The following is an 8,773-nucleotide window of genomic DNA, read 5'->3' on the forward strand; positions in this document are numbered from 1 at the left end:
GGGGAAGACAGAGAAGGGGAGAGAAAGACACCTGCAGACCTGCTTTACCGCCTGTGAAGTGACTCCTCTGTATGTGGGGAGCCAGGGGCTTGAACCGGGATTCTTAAGATGGTCCTTGTGCTTTGCGCCACATGCACTTAACCTGCTGCGCTACTGCCCGACCCCTCCTTCCTTTCTTTCTTTCTTTCTTTCTTTCTTTCTTTCTTTCTTTCTTTCTTTCTTTTTCCTTCCTTCCTTCCTTCCTTCCTTCCTTCCTTCCTTCCTTCCTTCCTTCCTTTCTTTCTTTCTTTTTTATCAGAGCACCCTTTAGCTCTAGTTTATGGTGATGTGGGGCATTGAACTTGGGATTTTGGAGCTTTGGGCATGAGGGTCTCTTTGCATAACCATTATGCTACCTCCCCCGGCCCACTCAACCAATTTCGAGTGGGGGTTGATTCTGCCTTTCATGTGGCATCAGGAAACCTGTGATTTCTCTGATTCCCTTCCCTTGCCAAAGCCAAATGGTAAGATGAGGAGTTATGGATGGAAAGTGGGTGACTGGGCCATTACCTCACTACATGGAATATGGCTGCCCAGGACAGTTTCCCCACCCACTGATAGACTTGGTGAAAGAAAGAAACCCATTTTCATTATCTTAATTTTTTTTCTTTTATTACTGAGAGAAAGGACACATGTAGTGCCAGGGCTTGAACTCAGGACCTCATGCTTGAGAGTGCTCTATCTACTTCAGTGCTGTATCGACTTTGTCATCTCCTGGATGACCACTTTTCTTGTCTTAAGCTTCAGGGATTGTGGGGTCCATGGAAACACCTATTGTGCTTTGACTAATGGATTTTAAAAATGTCTCTTGCTGCTCTGTCCTGTGTTACCACCTGTCTCCTCTCCCAAGACCTAGTCACCTTGTTCTATCTGCCACCACTGTCCACACTTGGGAACATTCTGAACTTGCAATTCTGGCACCTGCCAGAAAGGGCTGCAGAAATGCTCCCAGGCATACTGAATTTTCTCATGAGTGAGATTTATTATTTGTTTGTTGGTTTGTTTTACCAGAACACTGTTCAGTTCTGCTTTATAGCTGGGGGTTGAACCCAGGCTCTCCAAGCCTCAGACATGAAAGCAATGCATAAATCACTGTACTGTCTACCCAGTCCTGAACTTCAAACAAACTTAGTGCCGGGGAATTAACCCAGGACCTTATGCATATGTGATACTGTCAAGCTCCTTCTCTGGCCCAGTTTTTTTTTTTTTCATTCTATATTTATTTTCAGAGAAAGAGAAGGGAAGGAATGAGTGGGACTGTGAGAAACACTAGATCACTGCTCCACCATCCATGGAATTCCATTGGTACTGATCGTGGTACCCCCAATGTGGCTCTGTCGAGTGAGCCCAAGGCCTGCACTCTTTCAGTGAGTTGTGACCCCTGAAATACTCATTAGGATGTTGTTTACTTGATAGCTATGTGGGAAAGCTCTTTTTGAAATTTACTTTATTTCTGTGTGTGTGTGTATGTGTGTGTGTTTGTATGAGAGAGAGAGAGAGAATTAATAAGAAACAGATGTCAGGGCATGTTCTGAGTTCAAAATTTATTTATTTATAATTGGATAGAGACAGAGAGAAATTGAGAGGGGAGAGGGAGACCTGCAGTCCTGCTTCACCACTCATGAAGCTTTTCCCCTGCCGGTGGGGACAAAGGGCTTGAACCTGGGCCTCTTCACACTGTAATGTGTGCACTTAACCAGGTGTGCCACTGCCTGGCCCCAAGTTCAAAAACTTTACCTTACTATACCACCTCCCAGGCTGCACTATGGGGAAGTTTTGCAACTTCTCTGGGTCTCAGTCACCTTATTAGAAAAACAAAAATGGTCATACTGGTCATTGACAATTGAATTGAATGAGATAATCTTTGAAGTTGGTCTCTGAGACCTTCTAACTCTAAAGTTAATTTCAACTGTCTTCTCTCACTAGATGTGAAATATAGCATCTACTTTTTAAAAATATTTTATTTTATTTTATTTATTTATTCCCTTTTGTTGCCCTTGTTGTTTTATTGTTGTAGTTATTATTGTTGTTGTCGTCGTTGTTGGATAGGACAGAGAGAAATGGAGAGAGGAGGGGAAGACAGAGAGGAGGAGAGAAAGATAGACACCTGCTGACCTGCTTCACAACCTGTGAAGTGACTCCCCTGCAGGTGGGGAGGCGGGGGGGTTCGAACCGGGATCCTTATGCCGGTCCTTGTGCTTTGCGCCACCTGCGCTTAACCCGCTGCGCTACAGCCCGACTCCCAGCATCTACTTTTTTAATTCAGGCATTGTATCATTCTTGGGAATGTATATTACTTAGCCCCTGTTCTGCAAATGGAGAAAAGTGAAGCTCAATGAAGTTCCAAAGTCTGCCCAAGATCATTCAGCAAGCAGGAAGAACTGGATTTCAGCATAGTGCATGGCTTCATGATGGGATTTATTTATTCACTAAGTTATGGAGAGGGGGAGGTGTGAGTCAGAGCAGAGCTCTGGCACATGCGATGTTGGGGATCAAACTCTGGACTGCATGTTTGACAAATCAATATATTATCCACTGTTCCCCCTACCAGGCCCCTGGGATGTTTTCTGAGAAATGTGTTCTAGGCTGTCATAGCATGTGCTTGCACAAACTAGATGCTGTGACCTACTATGCACTTTGGTGATGTCTGTGGACCAGCATTGTATATGATGCCAGGCACAGGCCTGTTGCCAGGCTGGCAGCAGGGTGGATACTGCAGAGGGCCTTGGATGCAGGAGTGGTTCTTGGGAAACTTCCGCTCACTCACATTGCTTATGTGGTCATTGTCTCCTCCTCCTTTTTTGCCACTAGGATTATCACTGGGGCTTCATGCCATCAAGATGACTATCACTCCCAGGCTTTTTTTTCTTCCTTCCTTCTTACCTTCCTTCCTTCCTCCCTCCCTCCCTCCTTCCTTCCTTCCTTCCTTCCTTCCTCCCTCCCTCCCTCCCTCCTTCCCTCCTTCCTTCCTTCCTTCCTTCCTCCCTCCCTCCCTCCCTCCTTCCTTCCCTCCTTCCTTCCTTCCTTCCTCCCTCCCTCCCTCCCTCCTTCCTTCCTTCCTCCCTTCCTTCCTCCCTTCCTCCCTCCCTCCCTCCTTCCCTCCTTCCTTCCTTCCTTCCTCCCTTCCTCCCTCCCTCCCTCCCTCCCTCCTTCCCTCCTTCCTTCCTTCCTTCCCTTCCTTCCTCCCTTCCTCCCTCCCTCCCTCCTTCCCTCCTTCCTTCCTTCCTTCCTCCCTTCCTCCCTCCCTCCCTCCCTCCCTCCTTCCCTCCTTCCTTCCTTCCTTCCTTCCTTCCTTCCTCTCTTTCTCTCTCTCTCTTTCCCTTTCTTTTTTTCTCATAGAGACAGAGAGAAGTGGGAAGGGAGAGTGAGGGGGAGAGAAAGAGATGACTGCAGCATTACTTCACCTTCTTCATCTCTCCCCACAGGTGGGGACAGGAGCCCTTGAACCATGTCCTTCAAAAGTACTATGTATACCACCCCCACCACTGTCCTTTTGATCTAGGAGCCAGCTCACCAGTTTCTGCCCCGAGGGCTGTGCATTCACACCTCATTACCTTCCCTTCTGGGCCTCAGCCACTTGCAGGGGTAGGGTATTTAGCTGAACCTCAGAAAAACTACCACCTCTGATCATTATGGGACTGCGGCTGCTTCTGGTCACTCTCCTCCTTTCTTACTCCTTCCTCCTTGCCAAGGGCTCATTTGGGGTAATAGAAAGGGACTTGGTAAGAAACCTCAAAGTTAGAGTCACCCCTCCTGTTCTGCTTGGGGTGCTTCAGAAGCTGATGTGGATGGAAGCTGGAAGTGTGTGTGGGGGTTGGGGGGAGCAGCAGAGAGAGCTGGGTGGAGGATATCTGGGGGGAAAAAGAAAAGTCCTGTTGGCTGGGTGGTGCCAGGGGCTGCCAATACAGAGGTGAATGTGACACCGTGCGACCCACCTCATGTTCATGTGGAGTAAAAGACAGTCAGGAGTTCCCCAAATTTTATGAGCACCTGTCTTATCTAAATGATTTTCCAAAGTGCTGAAGGTAAGACTGAGAGCATGATAAATATCCTTGCCTTTGGAGGTTGGCATTTGAGTGTAGGATGCAAATAAGCAAAATATTAACATATTCCTGGTGACAGGAAGCTGGGGACAAAGTCAAGGAAGGAGCTCGGGAAGCAGAGGTGTTCAGAGAAGCTGCAGCTGTACAGGTTGTCCAGGAAAGACCCAATCAACAAGATAAAATCTGAGCAAAGGCATGATGGCAGGGAGGTTTTTCCTACTGCAAGGCAGGCAGCTACCAGGGATCAAGCATTCCAGGTAGAGGGAAGAGCCAGGGCAGGTCTAAAGGGAGACTGTCCTGGCAGGTTCAAGGAATAATTAAAGAAGAATGAGAGAGGAAGAAATGATGGTGCAGTCAAGGAGCTAAAAGGATAGTGGACTGGGGCCTAGGGATAGCACCCCCTCTGAAGTATGTGCCTTACTATGCGTGTCCCTGGGTTTCAGCCATGGCACCGCAGGGCTGCATTAGGAAGGGCATCAGCTAAGCTCCATGGATGGTGGAATACTGAGGTATCCTTCTTCCCTCAGTCTCTTCCTTTCTCTCTTCACACTCTTTCCCTCCTTCTTACTCAAAAAGAATAAAGAATAGAAAATCGAACCAGGATATTACATGAGGCTATAGGGTTTATCTCCCTTCTCATTATATTATTTGTTGATTGATTACCAGAAGGATATTGCTGTGGCTGGGTGCCAACACTACAAATTCACCACTCCCGGTGGCCTTTTTTTTTTTTTTTTTTTTTTTTTATAGATCAAAGAGAAATTGAGAGGGGAAGGGAAGGGAGAGAGGGAGAGAGAAAAAGACACTTGCGGACCTGCTTTACCACTCAAGCAGCCCCCCCCACACCCCAAAGGTGGGGAGCTAGAGCTTATGCATGGTAATGCATGTGCTTAATTGGTGCCCTATTGCTGCTGCTGCTGCTGCTGCTGCTGCTCCTATTATGCTTACCAGATATCACCAAAGCTCAGGGCCTGTGTGATGGATCCACTGCTCCTGGCGGCCATTTTTTTTCCTTTTTATTTTCTGTCTTCTTTTTTTGTGTTTTTTAATTTAATTTTATTTATTTATTTTTTTCCCTCCAGGGTTATTGCTGAGCTCGGTGCCTGCACCATAAATCCACCGCTCCTGGAGGCCATTTTTCCCCCTTTTTGTTGCCCTTGTTGTTGTAGCCTCGTTGTGGTTATTATTATTGCCATTGTTGATGTTGTTCGTTGTTGGATAGAACAGAGAGAAATGGAGAGATGAGGGGAAGACAGAGAGGGGAGAGAAAGATAGACACCTGCAGACCTGCTTCACCGCCTGTGAAGGGACTCCCCTGCAGGTGGGGAGCTGGGGGCTCGAACCGGGATCCTTATGCTGGTTCCTGCGCTTTGCGCCACATGCGCTTAACCCACTGCGCCACCGCCCGACCCCCTTAATTTTATTTATTTATTAATTTTCCCTTTTTTGCTGCCCTTGTTTTTATCATTGTTGTGGTTGTTATTATTGTTGGTATTGATGTTGTTATTGATGTTGTTGGATAGGACAGAGAGAAATGGAGAGAGGAGAGGAAGACAGAGAGAGAGAGAAAGATAGACACCAGCAGACCTGCTTCACCGCCTGTGAAGCAACCCCCCTGCAGGTGGGGAGCTGGGGGCTCAAACTGGGCTCCTTAGGCCCGTCCTCAAGTTTCGCGCCATGTGCGCTTAACCTGCTGCACTATAACCCGACCCCTTCTTTCTTCTTTTTTATAGAGACAGAGAAAATGGAAAGGGAAGGAGGACAGAGAAGGAAAAAGAGACAGAGAGATACTTGCAGCATGGCTTCATCACTTGGACACCACCCTGGCCTTCCCTCCCTATTGCATTAAAAACAAACAAGAAAAGACAGTATTGTAACATTCTTTTAGCAGTTCTGCCCTCAGCCCATGTGTGTGGTGTCCCCACTACAGTGAAGGAAACTTTGTTACTGTGAGCTCTTTCACTCTGCCTCTCTACCTCTCTCTCTATAAAATAATAATCATTTAGTTAGTTAATTAATTAATAACCAGAGCACTGCCCCAGCTCTGGTGCTGGGGATTGAACCTAGGCCCTTTGGTGTTTAAGGCATGAAAGTCTTTTTTTGAATAACCATTATACTATCTCCACAGTCTGTAAAACAAAAATTTTAACTTAAGCTTTCTTTTAAGAATATTTTATTCGTTTATTTATTTTGGATAGAGAGGAAAAAAATTAAAAGGGGAGGAGGAGATAGAGAGGGAGAGAAAGATAGACACCTGAAGCACTGCTTCACCACTTGTGAGGCTTTTCCTCTAAAGGTGATGACCAGGGGAACCTGGATCCTTGTGCATAGTAACAAGGTCACTTAACCAGGTGTGCCACACCCACTCTGGGCAAATCTGTAAACACTGTTTAGTTTCCCCCCAGGGCTCAAGCCAGGTCCTTCCTGAACTCTTTGATCTCTTCTTGGCTTCTCCCATTCTCAAAGGAGCCCCGGGTTCCCCCCCCAACCAGAGTGTGTCCAGCCTGGCAGAGTTTGGTGGGGAGGGCACAAGGGGAAAAACCTAGTGGTCATGCCAGTTAGAAGAGACTGGAGCTGGGTGTGTGGTCTTCCCACAGGAGGTCAGGGAGTCTTGTACCCAGAGCCAGAGGTGCAAAACTGATTGCTGCCGCCGGGAATGGGAGACCTCCACCTGTGCTTCCTACTGCTATGAGAAAGGGTCGGAGGGCAGCTCCTGTCACACAGAGGTGAGTGTTGGTGTCTGGAGAGAGCCAAGTAGGGAGCGATCATGGGAAGGAGAAGCCAAGATGGACCCAGAGGAAAGAGGAAAGAGGGTTGTGTAGATGGCAGGGAATGATCTGGAGCCAGCACTGCTTCTGTTTGTCACTGTGGGGAACTTGCCAGCTCTATCCCAGGGACTTGGGATCTCAACTGTGGGACATGATGGGTGGTGGTACTCCTCTCTCTCTCTCATTCTCCTTTTTCTTTTTTAAAAATTTTATTTATTAATGAGAGAGAGAGAGAGAGAGAGAGAGAGAAAGAACCAGACATCACTCTGGCACATGTGTTGCTGGGGACTGAACTCAGGACCTCATGCTTGAGAGTCCAATGCTTTATCCACTGCACCACCTCCTGGACCACTCATTTTTATTTTTCTACTGCCAGGGTTTTCACTGGGGGCTTGGCACCTACATGGTTCCACCATGCCCTACAGAATTATAGGCTGGGGTCTGGAACCTGGGTTCTAGAGCACAGTAAAGTGTGTGCACTACTGGGTGAGCTCTCTTCTGGTCTGTAGATTCTCTTTCTAATGTGGGTTCCATTCTCCAGGGTTTATCTTAGCCCACATGAAAATAGCATTAAATGGGTACAGCTAAAAAGGGTTCTGCCTGTGCTTCACACCAACCCCCCCTCCAAGACCCAGGATCTTCTCTGTGGCTCCCAGTGTTCCTGGAGGCAGGTAGACGGAGGCAATCTTTGTGCAAGGGGAAAGAACAGCTTTTGGGGGCTGGGCGGTAGCACAGCGGGTTAAGCACACATGGCACAAACACAAGGGCCAGCTTGAGGATCCCGGTTCGAGCCCCTGGCTCCCTACCTACAGAGGGGTCGTTTCACAAGTGGTGAAGCAGGTGTGCAGGTGTCTATCTTTCTCTCCTCCTCTGTCTTCCCCTCTTTTCTCAATTTCTCTCTGTCCTATCCAACAGCAATGACAACAACAACAATAATAACAACAACAATGATAACAAGGGCACCACAGGGAAAATATAGTCTCCAGGAGCAGTGGATTCATAGTGCAGGCACTGAGCTCCAGTGATAACCCTTTTCCCAGACAAGATATAAGAGCTGGGTGGTCCCTGCTGAGCTTAGTAGTTTGGAACTGGCAGATGGGCTAATGACAGGAGGGAAAATCCCTGGCCTGGAGCCTGGAGGGCACTGAGCAACTGTGAAGGCAACATGGCTGAGGTGACAAATGCACATCTCTGAGCAATTAAATAAGGGCTTCTCAGCTGTGTGCACGGTGAGCCCCAAAGCTGGACTATGTGGGAGTGGGGGTTGCCCCTCTGGGTTGATGACAGCTACTTCCAAGGTCAGGGTCAAAGTAACTGCCTTCCACAGACATTCTTCGGCCTGTATAATGAGTGTCCCTGCCAGCCGGACCTGACTTGTGAATTCCCCAAGAACCAGAAGTCCTTTAAAATCATATATGGCCGATGTAGGAAAATGAAAAGAAAGCCTCGAACTAACAAGTTGATCTTCTAAGTCTCCATCGTCCTTACCTTCTCCCCTACCTTCTGGCACCCTTTCTCTGCCCCACCGAGAACTGGGTGTTCCAGCCCAGAGCCTCCTCCCACAGAGGCACTCTCACTCTTTTGCTGCTCCTGGAACTGGGAGCAGGGGACAAGGTTTTGGGAGGTGAGAGTAGGAGAAGAATGCAGAGATAAATGAAAAAGTATGCAAGGATTTCTCTCCAATAATACCTCACATGCCTGGAGAGGGAATTGATGATTGAGTTCTTTGGGGAGACTTCATTTTACAGCCCAGAAAGAGTTCAGAATAAAAAGTCTGTTCTTAAATACATTCTGCTTAAAATAATTTTATTTTTCTTTTCCTTTTAAAAAATTTTTTATTTATAAAATGGAAATATTGACAACACTATAGGATAAGAGGGGCACAACTCCACACAGTTCCCACCACCAGAAATCTGTATCCCA

The 8,773-nt window shown here is 47.3% G+C and overlaps 1 protein-coding gene across 1 annotated transcript; it reads left to right on the top strand.

Annotated features, from left to right (window-relative positions):
* Positions 1-3,671: 3,671 nt before the first annotated feature.
* Positions 3,672-8,637, top strand: CLPSL1 (colipase like 1). The gene is made up of 4 exons (XM_016193013.2): positions 3,672-3,761; positions 4,162-4,230; positions 6,629-6,808; positions 8,178-8,637. The coding sequence occupies exons 1-4, from the start codon at positions 3,672-3,674 to the stop codon at positions 8,319-8,321; spliced, it is 483 nt and encodes a 160-aa protein (XP_016048499.1). The 3' UTR covers positions 8,322-8,637.
* The last annotated feature ends 136 nt before the right edge of the window (positions 8,638-8,773 follow it).

Source organism: Erinaceus europaeus, chromosome 4 (genome assembly GCF_950295315.1).
Source record: "Erinaceus europaeus chromosome 4, mEriEur2.1, whole genome shotgun sequence".
NCBI lineage: Eukaryota > Metazoa > Chordata > Mammalia > Eulipotyphla > Erinaceidae > Erinaceus > Erinaceus europaeus.

Coding starts and splice junctions, on each gene's coding strand:
- CLPSL1 (XM_016193013.2), top strand. CDS start 3,672: ATGGGACTGCGGCTGCTTCTGGTCACTCTCCTCCTTTCTTACTCCTTC. Junction 3,762..4,161: donor GGGTAATAGAAAGGGACTTG/GTAAGAAACCTC, acceptor TCCTGGTGACAG/GAAGCTGGGGACAAAGTCAA. Junction 4,231..6,628: donor GAGAAGCTGCAGCTGTACAG/GTTGTCCAGGAA, acceptor GGAAAAACCTAG/TGGTCATGCCAGTTAGAAGA.